The 23080-nt window shown below is 43.5% G+C and overlaps 1 protein-coding gene across 1 annotated transcript in view; it reads left to right on the top strand.

The window, feature by feature from the left end:
• slc33a2 (solute carrier family 33 member 2) overlaps positions 1–23080 on the top strand; it is a 35329-nt gene that overhangs the window by 278 nt on the left and 11971 nt on the right. Inside the window, exon 2 of the mRNA XM_088994681.1 lies at positions 213–992. Coding sequence (XP_088850807.1) covers positions 293–992 — 700 coding nt within the window. The 5' untranslated portion in view covers positions 213–292. The remainder of the gene's footprint in view (positions 1–212; positions 993–23080) is intronic.

Genomic DNA, 23080 nt, shown 5'->3' with positions numbered 1-23080 from the left:
TTGAATGAAACTATAACATGACATAAATCTTTCACGCCCTGCTCTGCGCGCATGGCTTGTGTGGCTAATGTTAGCGACAGTTCTGATGACCTGGGCTAGTACACTAAACAAAGGTTGACTTCGGTGTCCGACTATTGATAGGATTGTAGCGTGGTTTAATGAAAAACTCAGCGTCATTAACCATGAATTTCATACAACTTTTACCATTCCAGGTCATTTCCTCCTGAACCGACTGACCCTAAACGATGACAACAACCTGACATATGGAACACTGCCCAATTGGAGCAAGATCATGAATGACAAACTAGTGTTCCTGGGCCTGCTGTACTTTGTCCAGGGTATTCCATATGGTCTCCAGTCTTCTCTGCTTCCAGTTTACCTACGTGGAGCCGGCCATTCCCTGACACGCATAGGCTTCACAAAGGTCCTTTATTTCCCATGGGTTCTCAAGGTCCTTTGGGCTCCTTTGGTGGACAGGATTGGCACCAAGCGTCGTTGGCTGGTGGCAACAGTTTCTGGACTGGCTCTGACATGTCTCACCAGTTCAGCTCTCGCTCCAGAGATGCACATCTGGGGAGTAGCAGGAACCCTGCTAGCCATGAATACCCTGGCCTCTGTTCAAGATATTGCAGTGGATGGAGCGGCAGTAGGGCTTCTGAAAGGTCGCGGGGAGCTTGGGCTCGGTAACACAGCACAGGTTGTGGGCTATAAGGCCGGATCGGTTTTCGCTGGAGGCGGCCTTCTGGCTGTGATTGATGTGGCCGGGTGGACCTGGATGTTTATGCTGCTAACATTCGTGTATGCAGGTGTGGCCTTGTTTGTTTGGGGGGCTACTGTTTTGGATGATGAGCCTATGAGGGGCCAACAGGCTCATTGTAGTAGAAGAGCAGTATATGGAGTTGATTCTTTGATGCCATGGAGGGTGTGGAGGAAGCTGCTGGCTGTCCCTGGCACTGCTTGGACCGTCCTCTATGTTTTCACATACAAACTGGGTGAGTCTCATGTCTAAAGAAGCGCATATGCACTTATACTGTAACTCACGGATGCCAAAGTCAAGGACCAGAGTTAAGCTATGGTCCCCCACAGCTTATTGGATTGGATTGGATATGCCTTTATTAGTCTCACAGTGGATAAATTTACATTTCACAGCAGCAAAGTGATGAAAGGACCTACTAAACAAATTACTGCATGTCCTGTTTCTTTTTAAAATCTGGACCAAAATTACACATTTCACTCATTTCTAAATAACCCACATTGGACTATAGTAATCATTTATTTGGTTCCCAAACATCCTTTTAAAGTAAATTGAACAATAGTTAAACAGTCTGTATTTTGGACTTCTGATTTAAAAACTATGTATATATATATCTGTTGTTTATCGAAAAATGAAATCATGAGAATATTCTTATTTCCAGAGTATGGTTTCACAGTCGGGGCGGCCCGGTAGTCGAGTGGTTAGCACACCGGCTTCACAGTGCAGAGGTCGCCGGTTCGCGTCCCGGTCCGGCCTCCCTGTGTGGAGTCTGCATGTCCTCCCTGGGCCCGCGTGGGTTTTCTCCGGGTCCTCCGGTTTCCTCCCACACTCCAAAAACATGCATGGCAGGCAGATTGACCACTCCAGATTGTCCCTAGGTGTGAGTGTGAGAGTGACTGCTGTACGTCTTTGTGTGCCCTGTGATTGGCTGGCAACCAATTTAGGGTGTCCCCCGCCTTGTGCCCAAAGACAGCTGAGATAGGCTCCATCACCCCCCGCGACCCTAATGAGGAATAAGCGCTATGGAAAATGGATGGATGGGTTTCACAGTCATAATGGCCCCCTGAAGGAAAACAAGAACTAAAATGTGGCCTGTAATAAAATATATTTGACACATGTAGATGAGTTATTATATTATATTATATTATATTATATTATATTATATTATATTATATTATATTATATTATATTATATTTATTGTTTTGTGGCAACAGACTCAAAAGCCAAATAATATGGGTGCACAATCAACCAAAATCCATAACATTTGTGCTCAAATTTGATTGAGAATGTTACCCTGGCATATATTTGACCACTATGTTGATTGATCCATCCATTCACTGTACTGTTGCGCTCATGTTCAAGTCTTTCCTTGCTGTCTGTACTTAAACAAATTGAATCCAAATACAATTCATCAGAATTCTATGATTACATCTTTGGCAGTGTTAGGGAAGTAATTTACGTGTGACTTCCAAATGCTAATTGAAAATGGCAACAAAATGTAATGTATTCGCTAATATTTTTTTTTTTTACTGTACAAGAAAAACGTGTGCTAAACTGAGAAGTTTTATCCCATATCCCACTTGTTTATGGCTTCGGTCGATATGTAGTGTTCAAATCCACCACTGGATGTCGGTGTGGACTTGTCTATTTAAATCACAGCAGAAGTTTCTTGGGTTCTGGTTGAAAATAATCCACCACACTGGTCAAGAGTTTGTTTTGAGATTACATATACTGAGATATACATAAACAAGATACTGTTTTTTAAGGTAAACGAATAATGCATTGAGTAGTGTGTAAGCACTTGCAGGTTTTTACCAACAATATAGTTCTCTGGGGTACAAAAAGTAGTTTAGGATCATTTCTGTGAGTGTGTGGGTGAACAAGTATAACTTTGGAGGCAGAGGGGATTATGGGAGGATTACAGTGTCTTTGTTTTATGCCGTTGGTAAACTGAAAGGGAAGAGCGCTTCATTCTGATGTGTGTTGCATGTGGGTGGTATTGGAAATGCAATTGTCCGTACCATTTGCATAGCATTCACTTAAACATGTGTGAAAATGGATCGTCCTTTTGTTTTTGAAGTCAGATGTGTGTTTTTGAGAGAGTGTTCCATAATCGGATGAGCCCCGACAGACGACACTACTAGACAGAATATGAAGGCTGACTGGAGCCCCTAATCTGTCTCGGGAGCAAACCCCCAGCCCACAGCACTCTCTCTGTCTCATGAGCCAAAGGGTGAAATCAGCAGCTTCTAATTTAGGTGTTTTCATCATGACTACTTTCCATTGCTGATTTATTGACATCTATATCACTTGTTTTTATTTCCCGTAGCTGAACCCCCACAGTTTCTCACCGATGCACGTAAATACGTACAACACTGTGTAATTGATTAGGCCTCAGTGTTCCAATGTAATATCCAATTGGAGACTGTTATGTTTTTTTAGAAGGGCGTATGTTTATGTGAGATCGGTGATCTCTCAGTCTGGACCCACTCCCCCACACTTCCAATCGTCTTTGTTGACACAAATATCAGACGAGACCCCCTTTTCATCTCTGCCGAAGTGTAAGTGGTCACCAATATCTATAGACACGATGTGCTCATTTTGGCATTAGTTTGACCTTACTGAGATGCAGAGGAACCATGCAAAGAAGAGGGCATGAAACAACCAGGAAAACAGAAAAAGCATATATACCGTGGTCTTTTTGTGATCTGACAACTTTGAATTTGAACTGGAGTAACATCACAGCCTGGGCTGTTTGAACTTTTTTACTATTCACAGTTTAACACTTGGTGTTGCCAAAAGTGCCAAAATTCTACAATTCTACAAAACCTCCATGTGAATGCTCTTGCAATTCTGTGTGCTTGCTTAAAAGACAACCGACACCTGGATTATGGACAAGTTGTGTCCATAATTTGTAAAACACTTCAAATGACTTCTACTGAGCACATTTTACAAATATTCCACCGCAAATAGCTATATTTTACGTTTTGAGACTCACGCTGAATATTCAGGAAGTCTTGTTTTCGAGTTGATGACGATGCTTGACGTGAAGTAACGTCAGGAACGCCCCTGACTGACAAAGCACACACAATGCATTTTGGATACTTTGTTTGGTCTTGAAAACATCGTGTTGATCTGTGTTGATGGTGAAATTAGAAGGAAAAACACACAAATAACGCGATGGTGAAGAATCGTTGTGTGTCGCACTAAGACAACCAATTGCGGTAACACCAGACAGAAGTGGACACAAATTCCCAGCAGACAAATCAGCCCATTTCCAACGGAGCTTGTGCGCCATCTTGTGTATTTTCTGTGACGCTACATTGGAGTCCAGATGGCTGGAATTGATACGGAAGAACTTCATTAATTGATTGCAAACATTTATGCTTTCCTCTTCAGAACTATTTGAATCATATTCCAGTGTCTGAAACTCATGACAAAAAGTTAGCGGACACCAGGGCAAACAACTCTCAAAAGTTGTCTGCCCGGCCATAAAGTTGCGTGGCCCATTTTTAACAACTTGAAACACAATAAGACGACTAATCGCGAAAAAAAACCCATTGTTACGAAGTATAAAGGTTTTTTCTTAATTAAGGAAGTACGTACCACAAATGCTCCCTTGCTTAATTTATGGTAAATATCCCTTGCTGAAGATTTTTCTCCAGTTGTCGTTTGCAAATTTCCCCAGTGTGGAACGATTAAAGACATTCTGATTCTGATGTTAGCAAAAATAAATATCTGAGAAAGAAAATGTTTATAACTGGTACAAACTCAAACTATTTTCAGAGGGTGACATTTACAAAAAACAACAAAAGCTACAGAGAAACAAGTGAACTTAGTGCTCAACATTCATTCACAACAGTCTATATGCTCATGTTCATTGAAAGCTCACCATTGTTCGATAATCCCCAATTTCCTTTTCCCCGATGTATCGGTGATCCATTGAAACATGAAAATGCACCTTGCATTTTTCTCCTGCACAAATGTTAAGATTTCTGAAATTGTACTGAATTCACTATTTAACTTTTATTATCTTGGTTTCTTCTCTCATACCCAAAGCATTTTGTTGGGTTAACTGAAGACTCTTAAGAAGTGAATGTGTATACTGCCCGCTGCTCAAAGTCATCGGGGGGAGGCTCAAGCTCTCATGTTGTGTGACACGAATGTGGAGGAGCACCAAAGACCCCCCCCCCACGACTCCAATGTTAAATTCAGAATGTAGTGCAATATAGTCAAAATGTCGAATGCAAATCTCCTCAGTATTGACATCAAATCTGTATTACCGTCCAAGCTGGACTGTTTCCACAGACATGCATTAGTCAAGCACAGTTGTGGGGGAGGAGAGGAACTTATGGCAATAGGAGGATATTTTCCAGAGGGGAAAAGGACTTGCAGGGATGGGAGACTGATGGAAGGGATGAATTAATGAACATGCACCACATGGTGCCCTGAGAGGCATAGAACACTATGAGCATAGAAATAAACACATTTGGCAATGTGGAAAAATACTTTGTTGGTGCATGTCATCCTTATTACCGTGACCAGATTGTGAAGAATAAAAAATGGTTGATATTATTGACACAAGAAAAGTACAATAAATACTTGTGTGCTGGTCATTAATGGTGATTGCCCAAACAGTACCTTGTTCTTTGAGGCCCGTCCGTGCATGTCCCCCATCCACTGCCCAAAAACCTTTGGGATACACTGCAGCACCCCTCGCAACCCTTGTGCGCATAGGCGGATAGGAAAATAGATGAATGGAATTAAAATTTAAAGCTTTCACTCGCATCTATATTTACGCAATATCTTGTACCTACAGTATTATTTTAACCTTAATATTTTTATTATTCCATTTTAGCCGTATCAGTGAATATCTAATATTAATGTAGCCACAAGGGGGCACAAGCCAGTGTCTTGTTGTGCCGGAACCAATCCCGGATAAATACAGAGGGTTGTGTCAGGAAGGGCATTCGACGTAAAATTTTTGCCAAAACAAATATGCGAATCAAACCTCTGAATCCCATACCGGATCGGTCGAGGCCCGGGTTAACAACGGCCGCCATTGGTACTGTTGACCTTCAGGGTGCCAGTGGAAAATTGACTACCGTTGGTTGAAGAAGGAGAGGAGGGATGTGTGCCCGGAGGAAAAGAGAGAAATGGAATGCCGAGAGTATAGAACTAAGAGTAGGAACTTTGAATGTAGGAACAATGATGACAGGTAAAGGTCAAGAGCTGGTTGACATGATGCACAGAAGGAAGGTAGACATACTGTGTGTCCAGGAGACCAGGTGGAAAGGGAGCAAGGCTAGAAGCTTAGTGTCAGGGTTTAAGTTGTTCTATCATGGTGAAGACAAAAAGAGAAATGGAGTTGGGTTTATCTTAAAAGAGGAGTTTGTTAGGAATGTCTTAGAAGTAAAAACAGTATCAGATAGAATGGTGAGTCTGAAGCTAGAAATGGAAGGCGTGATGTTCAATGTTGTTTGTGGGTATGCCCCACAAGTAGGATGTGAGCTGGCGGAGAAGGAGAAATTTTGGTTGGACTTTGATGAAGTCATACAGAACATCCCGAGAAGTGAGAGGGTTGTAATTGGTGGAGACTTCAATGGACATGTTGGGGCAGGAAACAAAGATGATGAGGAGGTGATGGACTGGTTTGGACTGCAGATGAGGAATGCTGAAGGACAGATGGTGGTTGACTTTGCTAAGAGAATGGAAATGGCTATTGTGAATACTTTCTTTCAGAAGAGACAGGAACATAGGGTGACCTACAAGAGTGGAGGCAGAAGTACACAGGTAGACTACTTTTTGTGTCAACGGCGCCATCTAAAAGAATTCAGTGACTGCAAAGTAGTGGTTGGTGAGAGTGTAGCCAGACAGCATGGGTTGGTGGTGTGTAGGATGACGCTGGCAGTGAGGAAGATGAAGAACCCAAAGGCTGAAGTGAGGACAAAATGGTGGAAGTTGAAAAAGGAAGAGTGTTGCATGACATTTAGGAAGGAGGTAAGACAGGCACTGGGTGGGCAAGAGGTCCTTCCAGATGACTGGAAAACTGCAGCGAACATAATCAGAGACACAGGTCGGAAAGTACTTGGTGTATCGAGTGGAAGAAAGGCAGATAAGGAGACTTGGTGGTGGAATGAGGAGGTGCAGGAGGGTATACAGAGAAAGAGGTTAGCAAAGAAGAAGTGGGACACTGAGAGGACGGACGAGAGTAGACAGCAGTACAAAGAGATGCAGCGCACGGTTAAAGTAAAGATGGCAAAGGCCAAACAAGAGGCCTATGATGACTTGTATGCTCGGCTGGACGGCAAGGAAGGCGAGACTGATCTTTACGGGCTGGCGAGACAGAGAGACAAAGATGGTAAGGACCAGCAGCAGGTACGGGTGATTAAGGATAGAGATGCCAATGTATTAACAGGTGCCGGTAGTGTGATGGCAAGATGGAAAGAGTACTTTGAAGAATTGATGAATGAGGAAAATGAGAAGGAACAAAGAGTAGAAGACGTGACTGTTGCGGACCAAGACGTAGCAAACATTAGCAAGGATGAAGTGAGGAGGGCGCTGAAGAGGATGAAGGGGGGAAAGGCACTCGGGCCTGATGATTTATCAATCGAGGTATGGAAGTGTCTTGGAGAGGTGGCGGTGGTGTTCCTGACTGGGTTATTCAACAAGATCTTAGATAGTGAACAGATGCCTGAAGAATGGAGACGAAGTGTGCTTGTGCCCATTTTTAAGAACAAAGGAGATGTGCAGAGTTGTACTAACTACAGAGGAATAAAGTTGATGAGCCATACAATGAAACTCGGGGAAAGAGTATTTGAAGCTAGACTAAGTGCAGAAGTGAACATTTGTGAGCAGCAGTATGGCTTTATGCCAAAAAAGAGTACGACAGATGCAGTGTTTGCTTTAAGAATGCTGGTAGAGAAGTACAGAGAAGGTCAGAAGGAATTGCATTGTGTCTTTGTACACTGTAAAACCCAACAAGTTGAAAGTACTCAAAATTTTTATGGCAACTGATTACGTCAAAATTTTTGAGTACAGTTTACTCAAAATGTTTGAGTAGTGGAAATATATTTTATGAGTTTGACTGAACTTAAATGTTATGAGTTTGTTTGGACATAAATGTTATGAGTTTGAATGAACTTAAAAGATGTACTTTCAGTTTACTCTAATGTTTTCTTGTTATCTTAATTAAGTTAAGTTAATTATCTTAATTAAGTTAAAATTAGGTTTCATATTTAAGCGTAACCAACTCAAATTTATAATGTAACATGAAAAAATATATTCATGTATACTGTACTTACATTTGCCTTCTATGTCTAAAAACAAAAACCCACCTCACATGTCTGATTTAGTGCACATTTTTTTATTAAGGTTTAAAACAACCTTTGATAAAACATTCATGATAACAGTATCAAATGCACAGCATGTCCACGTACCAAAACAACAAATAAACCCCTGAGCAGTTCTTTTTTAGTAATTAACACAACACCATGATAAAGATGTGAAATAAACACAACAACAAAACAAAACAGAAAAAAACCAACAAATTACACTCTGCTGTTCTGTTAAAAAAATAAATTCTCTGACAAGCATATACTTGAATAATTACAAGAGAATACATTTCAATGTACTCGTTATAAGGTGCAAGTCAAAGTAAAACTTACTAAAAACACAGTATTCAAGAAATGAAAAAAGACATTTTGGTGAAATCCAGGTTTACACATCAAATTATGAACAGAAAATCAGTCACAAACAGTGCATCAATGTTTAGGTATACAAAGCAGAGTAAAACTATGAAAATAGCAGAGCTGAAGATGTTGAGGTTTTCTTTGGGAGTGACCAGGTTGGATAGGATCAGGAATGAGCACATTAGAGGGATAACTCATATTAGAGGCTTTGGAGAGCAAGTCAGAGAGGCCAGACTGAGATGGTTTGGACATGTCCAGAGGAGAGAGAACGACTATATCGGGAGAAGGATGCTGAATCTTGAACTGCCAGGCAGGAGACAGAGAGGAAGACCAAAGAGGTTTATGGATGTGGTCAAAGAGGACATGAAGGGAGCTGGTGTGAGAGAAGAGGATGCACAAAACCGGGATAGATGGAGGACATTGATTTGCTGTGGCGACCCCTGAAGGGAAAAGCCGAAAGGAAAAGAAGAAGTTAATATCTAATATTGACTGAAGTGTGTTTTGGGGATATATTACTCAGTTCTACTTATTGAAACAATTTATATCACTTCATTTTTTTCCATGCCTTTGGTTATAATAAACACATACACTTTCATCTTTGGGGAACACATTGGCACATATGATGCGGTTGGATGGTGGTCTCCAATTACACATTTTGAAGATCTGCAATGTAACCTGCCAACATTATGTCGTGCTCCCATAAAGGTCTGTTTGCAGTTCCCTACAAATGCATTTTCCATGCCCCAATATGCCACAGGACTCAAGCACATCGGACATTGATGTGCCATATCGAGGACTATCATCTTGTCATGCACAGCCTGTAAAAGGATTGAGAGCCACTTTGATTGGCGGTGAAATAAGTCAGCTGTATTCACGCTCAGTGCAAACCCCTTTTTAAAAATGTGCCACGCTGTACAGCTCATCCAAAACCTCAAGAATACCAAAACTGAATTTCCCGCCAAAGTTAAAAATACAGTTAACTCATTCACACTGCCAGACAATGTGCAAAAAATGTGTCCACTCCAGTGCCAGGGTTTTTGTCATTTTCAGTCAAATTGCAGGACCAGGAATATTGACTACATAAAAATTCAATGCACTGTAAGAAGCTTAGATTCTCTTCCTTCATCAAAATAAAAGTTTATTTCGAGCTTACTTGGTTGTCGAGTTATCTGCATTGAAAGTGGGGCAAAAGTGTACTAAAGGTAAATGCTACGCCCTCATAGGAGAGAAAAACATGCCAGAGGTCTGACCAAAGCTCGAAACACATTCTCCCGCAAGAAAAAAACAAAACCCAAACAAATTCCGCAATTGCGCTCAACGTCATTGTCACGGTTTGCAAGGTGGTGACGGCGGCTGTGGATCCCAAAAAGCAGGCAGGAGGGATCAGGAGGTTGTGTTTGACAAATTGTATTAAAATAAAGTCAGCAGGAACAAAATGTAAAACATCGAAATCATCTGAACGGAAAAAATACAAAGTATCAAAAGAAAACCAAGATTAAAAGTCCGCCAAGGTGAAACAAACACAAGAACAGCATACAATGCATACAATTGCATACAAAGCATACAACAATGACCCGGCAGCGAATGGTCGTGCCGGGAGTCTTTTTGAGTGTCACTGATTGGGAACGACCAGCACCTGCGAGGCAGCAGGCAAGTCTGACAGCGCTACCCGTAGGTCGCCAATCCGAACGTGGCAGTCCGCCACTGATCGGGACGACCAGCTCCTGTGCAGGTGCAGGCGGGGCCGACAGCGCCGCCCGTTGGTCGCCAACCAGATGATGAAAGTCAAGGTTTTCAATTCCCGAATAAAGTCGGGAATTGCAGTGCCAGTGAGTTAAAAATAAAAAGACATGGCTCAGATTATATACATCAGTTCTTGCACTTATTGAATCTACCAGCATTGACATTGAATTAATTCCAAAGGTTGTCTGTTCAGGGTTTGACACTGCTTATTCTGATCCCGTACCCATGAGTAAGATTGGACAATACCGATGCAAGTACTTGAAATATTGGAGTACCCAGAGAAAATGAGCACACGCTCAGAGAGAACAAGCAAGTGCCACAGAGGAAGAATTCCATTATAATAATTCCATTTTATATGAATTATTCATCTTAAAAAACAAAAACATATAAACAGATTTTAATAAACCACCATATGATGCTGTCACACTTGTTTCTAAAATATGAGTCCTCTTTAAAAGTTAGAATAGAGCACGTGCTTTTGGGTGATAATTTAGTTTGTGGCACCAATCAAATTTCATTGGCGCACAACAAGCACCCCCCCCCCCCCCCCCCCCCGTCTGAGATGCACCTTGTATGTGTTATAAAGCTGTTCTTCTGGTTTGTGCATGATCTAATGAGTATTGACTTGGTTTATTTCAAATCATCTGTGAGGGCCATACTGGGGGATAATAGGAAGTACTGTATGCTCTAAAAATGTGTCTATATTAGTAGTTGTTTATCTCTGTGTGCCCTGTGATTGGCTGGCAACCAATCCAGGGTGTCCCACACCTAGTGCCTTAAGATGGCTGGGATAGGCTCCAGCAACCCCTGCGACCCTAATGAGGAATAAGCGGTACAGAAAATGGATGGATGGATAATTGAGCAGGTACACCAGGCACAGATGTTTCTTGGTTAAATGTCATTTATAATGGGAAAAGGGTTGAAGGATGTACTGATGTGAAGGGCCTTATTTTAGCAAATTTACATTAGTGTGAAATAGGCACAACTTCATTTCAGACAAAAATAGCCAAAAATAAGACCTAAAACGAGATGTGAGACGGTCAAGGGAATTCACAGAATGATCATGATTCAATTTGGGGAAAATCAGCGACATTACTATTTCTGTTTTTTATTATTTTTAGTATTCATTGTGTCTTCCTAAATATATACCCACATTTAAATTATTTTTAACAAAAACATTTAAAATTTGTTCTGTTATAATACCCATCAGTAATCTCACCACTCATTTAACTCATCGTGTCGGCTGTCCCTTGTGCCAGAACTGCATTCGCTCACTGGCTGCAAGATTCGGTACAGAGCTTATTGTGAGTCGTGTATTTGAAATGTGATTGAATGGAGTTGTACATCCGTTACATGGTGACCAACAGTGTCAAACGGCTTAAGCTCCAATGAGCAGATAGAGAAAACAGTCTCACTGTTGTGGTAAATGTCACTTGGACAAACCATCTCACTGTAGCTGCAGTATTCTGTGCCCCCCCCCCCCCCCCCCCCCCCCACACACACACAAACTTTAATAACATTAGTTTTGTTGCTCCCACTGTATTTTTTGTGGCATCTGCCTCTAATGTAAAAACAAACAGTACAGTTGCTTTGAGCCTTACATCCTCCTCTGCTTCCTCCTCACTAACCTCATAACAATGTCTGTGTTGTAGTGCCTCGCCACCCCCACCCCACGCGCCCAAACCCCAGCCTTTTCTCTATCTTGAGCTGTCTCCATATTTGACTGCTCTCCTTTCTCTCTAGTCATATTTTAGTCAAATTTTGGGGAAATAAAATGCATCCTGATTGTCATTTCCTGCTTTCTATGAGCTTCTTTTGTCGCCTCCCACCTCTACTCATCTTTTGGCCCTGTTGTTTCTTTCATTTCATTCATTGTAAATTACTTTGAGTTCATATCTCCCCCCCACCTCATCTTTTTCTTTTTTCTGACACTATTTTTGTAATCTCATTGATTCTGTCCTCTCCCCAATTTCTTTCGCCTCTGCTCTGTTTAATCGCAATACATCTAATGAAATCCCTCCTGAAATGGACAATTGTTGCTTTGAGAATATTAATAGAATGGAATAATCAGCTCTGTCGTGTTTGTCTACACCCCCCCCTTGTTCCCATCCTTTTAAAGAAATAATTAGTTGAATGTGGGTCTATGGAAGCCCGAGCGTTGAGCTCAACAACAGGAGAACATGCAGATGAGTATGTGTAAACAACCATGGATACTACTGCTCATTAACACTTAGAGTGATCATAGAAGGATAAGTTGAAAAAAAAAACCTACTTCCTGAATTCGAATTTTCGTAACTTTTGTCACACATTTGCTACCGGTGACCAATTTCACACTCCAAGAATTGATGATTCCAAAGAAAATATTTGCAGTTCTCTGAAATGTAAACAATTCGTGGGAAAAAAAAGCCGATCAAGGATCACGTCGTCTATGTGTTCATGTGATATGAGCAAGCTGATTTTAAGTCCATTAATAATGTATATTATTTTTTATATTTTTTACACAATCTATGCCAGCAGAATTTAGTTTAAATTTCCTTAAAATTTTTATCATATGCATTTTGTCACCATGTTGTTACTTGGCTTCAGCCTGAAATTCCGTTCGATTCATTTGCACCATCCATGTTATGTATGTCTCATCTCGTTTCATCTTTTTGTTTTTCCTCTCTGTCAGTTATGCAAAAATCAGCCACTTAAAAACATGCATATTAGGCCTTTATATTTGCTTAATATCAAGAAAAACAACTTTTCTTCTTATATTATTGAATTAACTAAACCCAAGCGTTAGAATAACAATCAGCACATGATAGTTGTTCCCAAAGGGTTGACCTGGTGCTTAATCAATCCATTATTGTTAGAATTGTCCCTCCCTGCACAGGGTTCAAAATGTCTCATCTGATATATACATGTACAGGTAACATCCGATTTAAGACCGGTGCAAGTTATGACCACCCACACTACGACCACGACCGTCAGACGCTTTTTTTTTTTTTTTGTCTACGGCTGGACCCGCTCCAGTGAGATCTGCAGCGTGTTTGCGATGTATTTGGTAGAATAAAGACTCGAGATCGTCCTTCTTGTTTAGATTGAACAAGTAGGATGTTTATTTGCCGGAGCACAGAGATCAACCGCTTTCTCAGCATTGAGAAGTATTTTTTTTAATCGCTGTCAAAGCACCATATGTTGCGTTGCCATATCCGTTCCATATTCAGCAAGCCTCGTTTATCTTAACATAGAACATTACAGCATTGCACAAAATGAGGATACAAAAACTTTCTTCACAAACGCGTACGACAATTTTGGCCAGTCAGCGCGTGATGGTGTTGCGCTACCTATCACAGTGGCACAGGCGAGGGGGAGTGTCCACCGACGCAGAGCGGGTGGGGGTCGGCGCTCGGGGTCGAGGGTCCCCCAGATGCCGGCCTGGGCGAAAGCCAAGGTGGGTCGGCTGTCGGCGCGCAGGATCAGCGTGATGAGAACGCTGTGTCGGATCCATGCCGCAACCGCCTCATTGAGCCTTTTTTCCTTCGCCGTTTATATATATATATATATATATATATATGTGACGGGTGTCACAACAGTGACTGTCTTCATCCCCACGATGCTGCTGTATTAATGAAGACGAGACGCGTGGATGTGTCTTTTTATTTCTTTTATTTCTGCAACACAGTATGGCAGAAGGGATGGGTGAAGTCGCATGGGTTTCGTCTTGTGATTAACCTGAATCTCCTCGAGATTGTTCTCAAATGCAAAACATTGTAGATAACAAAACAGAATTAACAACGTGTGATCGTATAGTGGTTATTTACAGAAAAAGAGAATACAACACAAGTTCACTGTTATTTACAAGATGTCCCTGAACGCATCATGGGCGGAGACTCAGCAGAACACGCGGTGCGCTTGTAATGGCTGGCGCACAGTTCAACCAGCCACGGACACTCACGGGCAAATGAGACACGACACAAGAAACTAAATATTGTTCAATAAAAACGAAATGAAACAATTATTACCTGCAACACAGTATGGCAGAAGGGATGGGTGAAGTCGCATGGGTTTCGTCTTGTGATTAACTGCGCAATAGAAAAGCACTATGAAGCTAAGTTCCACTCGACAAAACGTGAAGTAAATAATGACACAAAAAGTAATCTGGACTCGAATGAATAAGGGAACTAATTAGATAACACTAGACAGTAAAAAAGGGGAAACAAAATAAGATATTGTCATGAAAATGCGCGTTAATCAAGACCAACAGAAAATTGCGACTCACCCTGAATCTCCTCGAGATTGTTCTGGAAACTATGGGCGGGACATAGTGCCACACTGTGCGCCGTTGCGTCACTTCCTTCATAATTTAATAACCTAAGTGTACAACTCCGTTACATACACCCCCCTTAAATTATGCAGAAGTGAGGCAACATACACACGGAAGACAACAGAAAGACCAACAGGCAAAATAGACAAGGTTATCGGGCAAGGATGTACAAGGAAGTCAATCATAGGAATTCTTCTTTCAGAAGTGTGAAGGAATAGGGTGGTTCAAAACCCATCCTATCACAGACTAGTAGAAATGCCATTTACATTTCACAAAACAGCACATAACAACACCCGTTACTGAGAAGCCATAAAGATAATGGCGACAATTGGCACACAGCACAAACCCAAAAAAAAAATCAAATGGTCATATTAAACCCACATTAATGTTGGCATCCCGACTCTCTGATAGGACATTTCACATATCAGCCTGTCAGGGGGTTTAACTGTCCTACCACATCTCGTGAAATTGATGGGGCCCTGTGTGTCTTGTGGTTGTGTGCAAATTACCGCCTCAAGTTCAGTCTCATCTGGGGGTGAGTCAGGGGTCGAGCGTGCTATGTCAAACACCGGGTCTGTGGAAAGTTCAGTCTGTGTGTGGATATCATGGCCTGCTGACAGACTTCTCTCACTGACATCCCCTCGACATGCATCGGCGGAATCATGCTCTGAAGAGAAGTGCTCATGTTCCTCTGTCTGAGCTGGAGACTGCATGACCCAGTTCTCAGTGCGCAGCTGAGTGTCCTCCTGATCATCAGGGACTGAGCTTTTGTCACTCCCACAATGTGCGTCCATCTCTGACCCCTCTGAACACGAACCAGGCTCCACCTGCCCAGAGAATGTCAAGAAGTCAACCGGGAGCAGTAAGTTCCTGTGTACGACCTTCTCTCTGCCTGTGGCATCATCTCGGATCCTGTACACATTGATCAACGGCTTCACAGACACCACGTCATAAGGGGTTGACTCCCAACGATCCGCAACCTTCCGCTTGCCCTTCTCGCCTCGATTGGCTAGTAGCACCTTGTCACCAACAGCCAATGGCGACCCCTTGACTTTGCGGTTGTAGATCTGGGCGTGGCGGGTCTGTTCCTTGGCTGCATGCTGTTGAGCAATTTGCACGGCTTCAGAAAGGTCTCTCTTCAAGGTGCTCACAAACTCATTGTGACTGACAACATTGGCGTTCTCCAAGACATGATGGAACATGATGTCAATGGGCAAGCGAGGGACACGTCCAAACATCAAATAGAATGGCGCAAAGCCCGTCGTCTCATGTACTGTGCAGTTGTAGCAGAAAGTCAACATATTCAACATTTGTGGCCATTTGGACCTAGACTTTGGGGGAAGTGTTCTGATCATCCCTCCAAGGGTCCGGTTGAATCTTTCTGCGATGCCATTACCCATGGGATGATACGGTGTTGTGTGGGACTTATGCACCCCTGCCATCTCAAGAAGATCCTTGATGAGTCTACTCTCAAAGTTGGCTCCCTGATCCGAATGGATCCTTCTGGGGAACCCATAAATGCAGAAGAACTTGTCCCACAGGCAGCGGGCAACTTGCTTTGCTGATTGGTTCCTGCAGGGGAAGGCGAGAGCCAACTTTGAGAAGTGGTCGGTGACGACGAGGACATCGGTGGTTTTCTTGTCGCCGGACTCTGCTGTCCAAAAATCAATGCATACCAGTTCCATTGGAGCCGAAGTGCGGATGTTCTCCAGGGGTGCCCGGGCGTCTGGCTCGGGGGTCTTACCCAAGATGCACCTCTGGCACTGCCTTACATGTTTTGTAATGTCTTTCTCCATCCCTGTCCAAAAGAACCGTTCACTAGCCAAGGAGAGTGTCCGAGAACAGCCCTGATGACCAGCCGCGTCATGCACACCATGTAGGACTTGGTGTTTCAGAGACCCAGGTATGACGAACTGAAAGACTCTTCTGTTCATGTGGCGATCTTTCCTTACTCTGTAAAGAGTCCCGTCACAAACTTTCAGCTTCTTCCAGTGCCTCAGCAACAAAAGAACACAGCTCGTCTCAGCTGCTCTTTCATGTTTGGTAGGTCTCATATGTCGCTGCACATAGAACATGACTCGGCTGACTGTTGAATCTTGGTGCTGCAGGTCACGTAACTGACTATGGGGAATGACAATGGAAGGGTCTTCTTCAGGTAGCTGTAGTGACAATGGGGTTGCTCCAGGGAGTCGAGAGGTCCCGCCAGTCTGATGGACGTCTAAAACTGCAGACACCTCCTGCGCATCAATTGCACTTCCAGAAGACTGATCAGGAGCTTCTCCCTGGGAAACTTCTCCATCATGATCACCAGCCATGTGGACAGCCTGACAGTTGGTGGTGAAACGGAAAGCATCCTGTACAGTCTCATTCACGACACCTTGGACTCCATTGAGTAGGTATTGGTAGGGTTCTTTCACCAGGCGATGGCTCACGCAAGACTGAACGAAGGGTTCTCGACTCAGTGCATCAGCCACTATGTTCTTGGGCCCTGGGACGTACTTCAAGTCAAAGTCATATGCTGCCAGCTTCGACACCCACCTCTGCTCGCAGGCATCTAGTTTGGGCTTCGTCAGGATATATGTCAAGGGGTTGTTGTCAGACCATGCAGTAAAATGTCTGCCTTTTAGCCAGTGGGAAAACTTGTCACATACGGCCCACTTTAAAGCAAGAAATTCGAGCCGATGTGCAGGGTAGTTCAATTGGGCTCGTGACAGCGTTTTACTTGCAAATGCCACTGGTCTCGCAACCTTGTCATCAGGCTGAAGCTGGGAGAGGACAGCTCCAATGCCGTCAAACGATGCATCGACTGCCAGGATGAAAGGTTTCTCAAAGTCAGGGTGGGCCAACGTTACACTGTTTGACAGATCGTGTTTCAGAGTCTCGAAGGCAGTTTGACATTCAGTGGTCCAGTCCGCCGGTGTCAACTTCACATGACTTGATGCATCCGATGTGGGTTTCGACCTGCGTCTGGCCTTACCACGGGTTTTCTGGCCTGAAAGGAGCTTGAAAAGGGGCTTGGCCTTGATGGAGCAGTCCTCAATGAAGTGCTGATAATACAACACCATTCCCAAGAAAGATCTAATTTTCTTCTGCGAGGGAGTGAGGCCATCACTGTCCATTAGGTCTGGTACCTGTACACTGTTTATCGCTTCCACCTTTTCAGGGTCTGTCCGTACCCCTGACTCTGAGACAACATGGCCAAGGAACTTCACGGATCTCCGAAGAAAGTGACACTTCTTCGGAGCAAGCCTCAGATTATGGTTCTTCAAGCGGGAGAAAACCATCTCCAATCGCTCAAGCGCAATCTCTTCTGTCGGACCAAAGACCATGAGATCGTCAAGATAGCACAGGAGGCTGGTGAAGTTCTTGTCCCCGAAAATGGAAAGCATCATCCGCATGAATGTAGCCGGGCTGTTCGAAAGGCCTTGTGGCATCCGGTTATATTCATGTAGGCCAAATGGGGACGAGAAGGCGGTGTACTTCTTATGGTCCTCAAACAGGGGCACATTATAAAATCCCGAGGTGAGGTCCATGGTGGAGAAGAAGACATTTCCTCCAAGTGCGGCAAGAGCGTCAGCCTGATGGGGCAATGGGTGAGCATCGCGCTGTGTCCTCGCATTTAGCCATCTGAAATCCGTGCAGATGCGCAACTCCCCATTCTTCTTCCACACTAAGACCAATGGAGATGCATATTCACTCGTGGATTTCCGAATAATGCCTTTTTCTTCCATCTCATTGAGAGTCATTCTCAGCTTTTCATATTGACTTGGTGGCACTCTTCGATAAGGCAGGCGGAATGGTCTCTCATCCACGAGGTGTATCTTGTGCACAAATTCAGAGGCCTCTCCACAGTCCATCCTGTTCCGTGAAAATACTGCTTCATATCTCTCAATGAGTTGGAAAAGTCTGTCCCTCCACGTATCGGAGACAGCACATGCATCCAAGTCCAGATCATGTAGTCCAAGCTCGTCCAGTGCTATTTTGATGTCTTCTTTGGACCTTGGCCTTGCGGTGGCATTCTGAACAGATTGGGACATAATTTGGATGTTGTCAGGTTCAGACAAGTCTTCTGTCGCAATGCAGGGAAATACATCTGCCAGCTTTGTGTTTCTTCTCAACACCACTTTTTCAGTCGAGGGGTTGATGACCCTCACTGGGAGCCATCCATCGCCCCACATCGGTGTGATAATCCGGCCAACCAGAATCTTCCTGGATCTGCACCTTGCTTGAGTTGGTTCAACTATGACCGTGCTGCCAACTGACATTGGTGCGCAGGCGGGAAGCTTAGCCCAAACAAGATGTTCACTCTCTGGTTGCAACATCACACATTGCTGCAACTTCAGCGTGCCAACTTTGTCAGGAATCGTTCCACCCCTCCATTTCTCTGTGTTGGAAAGCAGTGAGAAAAAGTGGTGAGAGTCATCATCAATCGAACTACCGGGCTCTGACATGAGCCGCCAATAGCCTTCAGTCTTCCGCATCAGGTGAAGGATTTTCTTAATGGCATTGCTGCCAAGAATTATGTCGTCGGTTTGTCCAGGCACCACAAACATGGGCACAGCTAGCTTGCAATTGTACACGACTATTTCCAAATCACATATGGCCGAAGGCGTCACCTGATGACCACCACATCCTACAATGACAACGTCATCTGCAGAGTAACGTTTGATGTTAGGGTTGCACACTAACAATCGTGCCATAGCCGACTCACTCAATGTGCAACCAGTAGAGCCGCTGTCAATCATTGCGGTCAGGGAAATGCCTGCGACAGTGGCAGTGGTGTAGAACAAGCTATCTGACTTCAGGACCTTGTGTGTGCCTTGGAAGATAACAGTCTTCTCCGTGGGGACACTGGAAGTGAGGGACTCTAATATCGAATCAAGATCATCTGTCGAACTGTTGGGAGGGTCATGAACTTCATCCGCATCATACTCCCTTGGATGCGGAGACATTAGTTTCCCGACAGTAGTGATCTTGTGGGCTGCACTTGTGTGGGGCAGTTGCGTCTGGAGTGATCAGGTGAAAAGCACAGAAAACAAAGTCTTTTTTCGCGGCAGTGAATAAGCGCAGAATGGTCAGCGCTAGCACAGACAGCACATGGTAGCTTATTCAAACCGTCCACCATTGGAAGCCTTGACTTGCGTCTACCAGAGGCAGAGGGATTGTTAGCTCCTTGCAGCAAAACTCTTTCCAGCATGGAAATGACACGCTCAAGATTTGCGGAGTCGGGTGGCCTGGCTGAGTGGGATATTTTATCGTTGTCCTGACATGCTGTATTCTGAAGCATTTCACTTTTATTTACATGAATGGGTTGACTGTTCGCCGCAGCTGGAGTGGCAGTCCTGGGACTCATTTCTGTCTGGTACTCATCCAGGATGGCTTGGACCTCAACTGCCGACCATTTATCCACTGTTTTTGACCTAAATGTCATGGAAAGATCTTTGGATGGACATTTTTTAATAAACATCCGTGTTACGTCGAGGGAAGAACAGTCGAAATCTCTGCCCTGTTCTTTGAGACGATTGGTGGCAACTTCAGCTGCGTTGTTAAGCCTCAACCAGTAGTCATATGGGGCCTCCTTATCCCTGGGCAGCGTGGTGTAAAAGTCTGCTAGAGGGAGAGGTGAACAAGGGGCAGTAGAAAAATGCTTGCGAAGAAGGCTATAGATGGCATTTGGGTTCTGGGTTACATCAACTCCACTGTTTCTTGTGCTAACCTTGACAACATCTTTAGCTCTACCGCTGATGTTCATGAGGATTTCCTCTGCCTGATGCTCAGGAGCTACTTTTGCTCTCCTTATGTAGTTCCTCATTAGGTCTTCCCACTCATCTACATTCATTTGATCAGTGTGGTCACCCTTGAAAGTCGGGGGTTCGCGAACTTTCCTGTGCGGTAGTATCAGAACTTGTGATGAGTCAAGACTTTGTGTTGTTGTGTCAATGGGCGTGTCATGTGGGAATGAGGTGTTATGCATGGGGACGTTATGTGTTGGGCTGAGATGTGCAACAATGCTGTCTGCCAGCTGCTGGCCAATGTGTCTAATTATGTCACTCATCTGACCAACTACGTCAGGTGACTGGGGTAAGGGATCTGTCACTGGTGTGTCAGGAGTCTGTGCGCTCGTCTGAGATGTACTACACTGGGTCTGGGAAGGAACTCTGTCCCCACTAACATAAGTGGCCTCAGCTAGAACCTGCCCATTCCCCTCTACTACATCACTCTGGATGGGACTCCACACCTGTAACATGGTCGGGATGCCTCTACCTCTACCAATACACTTATTAAAAGGTGTGCTAAATGTCCCTTGGAAGGAGCTCATTCTCAAACTTCACAAAAAAAACTTACAGGAAAAAAAAAAGCACAACAATTGCAAAACAGCAGCTCAGACAATAAACACACAATTTAAAGAACGGGGTCGACACACCGTCCACCGAGTGATGGGATGAAGACACTGTGCAGCATCGCGGTCCCGGTCCGAAGTGGAGAGTCACTTGTGATCGACGGGTCACGGCACCAATGTGACGGGTGTCACAACAGTGACTGTCTTCATCCCCACGATGCTGCTGTATTAATGAAGACGAGACGCGTGGATGTGTCTTTTTATTTCTTTTATTTCTGCAACACAGTATGGCAGAAGGGATGGGTGAAGTCGCATGGGTTTCGTCTTGTGATTAACCTGAATCTCCTCGAGATTGTTCTCAAATGCAAAACATTGTAGATAACAAAACAGAATTAACAACGTGTGATCGTATAGTGGTTATTTACAGAAAAAGAGAATACAACACAAGTTCACTGTTATTTACAAGATGTCCCTGAACGCATCATGGGCGGAGACTCAGCAGAACACGCGGTGCGCTTGTAATGGCTGGCGCACAGTTCAACCAGCCACGGACACTCACGGGCAAATGAGACACGACACAAGAAACTAAATATTGTTCAATAAAAACGAAATGAAACAATTATTACCTGCAACACAGTATGGCAGAAGGGATGGGTGAAGTCGCATGGGTTTCGTCTTGTGATTAACTGCGCAATAGAAAAGCACTATGAAGCTAAGTTCCACTCGACAAAACGTGAAGTAAATAATGACACAAAAAGTAATCTGGACTCGAATGAATAAGGGAACTAATTAGATAACACTAGACAGTAAAAAAGGGGAAACAAAATAAGATATTGTCATGAAAATGCGCGTTAATCAAGACCAACAGAAAATTGCGACTCACCCTGAATCTCCTCGAGATTGTTCTGGAAACTATGGGCGGGACATAGTGCCACACTGTGCGCCGTTGCGTCACTTCCTTCATAATTTAATAACCTAAGTGTACAACTCCGTTACATATATATATATATATATATATATATATATATATATATATATATATATATATATATATATATATATATATATATATATATATATATATATATATTGTGATATGAGAGGGTAGCTCTCAGCGGGACAGGACAAGAAGTGCAATGGATGACAGGTTTGGATACAAATAAAAGGTTTTAATCAAGGGTTCCAGGGGGAATTCACAAGCAACAAAGGTTTGACTAGTGTCTCTTCCAATACTAAATAAAGTCTCTTCTGCTGCTTAAATCCAAATAAAGTCTCTTCTGAGGTAAACCTGAAGACGGACTTCTTTTCCAAGAGTCTCTAGGCCTCACCCCTCTTGACGTCCTCCTCATGTAGCCTAGCCACCTTAGCTAGGTTCAAATCCAGTGTCCAGTCGTGTGGTCCCAACTGGCAATGAGTTCCACGCAGCAATCAACTTCTTCACAGAGCACAGCAATCGAGCTTGTCTTTCCCCAATTAATTGCTGCCTTCCACCAGATGGGGCCAAGACTCTCTCTGGGTGGAGCCATCTTTTGGCCAAGCTTTTATGTCGGATGCCCTTCCCGACACAACAGATAAAGACAGGCAGAGATAGAGGGAGCTAGCAAGCTAGCGAGCAATAAGTTAGCGACCGAGCAAGCAAGCTAGCTCTCTCGCTTTAGCTCACTACCACGAGAGATAAATAGATCGATAGATAGATAGATCGATAAATAGATAACTAAATAAGTATTTAGATAGCTAGATAGATAGCTAGTTAAAAGCTAGATAGATACAGACAGAGCGTGATTGTGTATATTCAGATATTTTTTTTCTCCTATTTGTACATATTTAGAAATGTTTTTTTTTATATATATTTGCATGTTGCTGTGCCAATGACCATTTCGTGTTTGGGACCCTTTTCCTGAGCATCATCTTTATTAAGTTCATCGAGTTGCTTGTTCTGTAGCCACAACGGGACATAAGCCAGTGTCTTCTTGTGCCGGTCCCAAGCCCGAATATACAGTGGGGCCTCAGTTTACAAATACAGTAAAGTCTCGTTATATCGATATTCAAGGGAGTCCGAAAAAATATCGATATAACCGGGACTATCGATATATCCGACCCTGTTTGCATGTAATTTTCTCCGTGCGTGCATAGAAATAGTATCGATATAACCGGGACTATCAATATATCCGATATCGATATAACGAGACTTTACTATACTTTGCCTTACGAATTTTTCGTTTTACGAATGTTAAACATATGA

Source organism: Hippocampus bargibanti, linkage group LG04 (assembly GCF_051943395.1).
Source record: "Hippocampus bargibanti isolate YZ-2025 linkage group LG04, ASM5194339v1, whole genome shotgun sequence".
NCBI classification, from domain to species: Eukaryota; Metazoa; Chordata; class Actinopteri; order Syngnathiformes; family Syngnathidae; genus Hippocampus; species Hippocampus bargibanti.
This window is presented reverse-complemented; position numbering and strand designations above follow the sequence as displayed.